Genomic DNA, 357 nt, shown 5'->3' on the forward strand with positions numbered 1-357 from the left:
TTAGGCGCGCTCCCCGCGGATCCGGCGGGCCAGCTGGATGTCTTTGGGCATGATGGTGACTCGCTTGGCGTGGATGGCACACGGGTTGGTGTTCTCAAACAGCCCTAACAGGTAAGCCTCACTGGCCTCCTGCAGGGCCATCACGGCCGAGCTCTGGAAGCGCAGGTCGGTCTTGAAGTCCTGAGCGATCTCCCGCACCAGGCGCTGGAAGGGCAGTTTGCGGATCAGCAGCTCGGTGGATTTCTGGTAGCGGCGGATCTCCCGCAGAGCCACCGTGCCGGGCCTGTAGCGATGAGGCTTCTTCACTCCGCCCGTGGCCGGAGCGCTCTTGCGGGCCGCTTTGGTCGCCAGCTGCTT

General features: G+C 64.7%; 1 protein-coding gene across 1 annotated transcript; it reads right to left on the bottom strand.

The window, feature by feature from the left end:
• Positions 1-354, bottom strand: LOC109926797 (histone H3; the record flags this gene model as incomplete). Its single annotated transcript, XM_020526660.2, has 1 exon — positions 1-354. A coding segment is annotated over one exon (354 nt), but the record flags the coding sequence as incomplete, so codon positions are not given.
• Between the last annotated feature and the right edge of the window lie 3 nt (positions 355-357).

The sequence above is a fragment of the Rhincodon typus genome, unplaced genomic scaffold (assembly GCF_021869965.1).
Source record: "Rhincodon typus isolate 14 unplaced genomic scaffold, sRhiTyp1.1 hic_rhity00009045, whole genome shotgun sequence".
Taxonomy (NCBI): Eukaryota; Metazoa; Chordata; class Chondrichthyes; order Orectolobiformes; family Rhincodontidae; genus Rhincodon; species Rhincodon typus.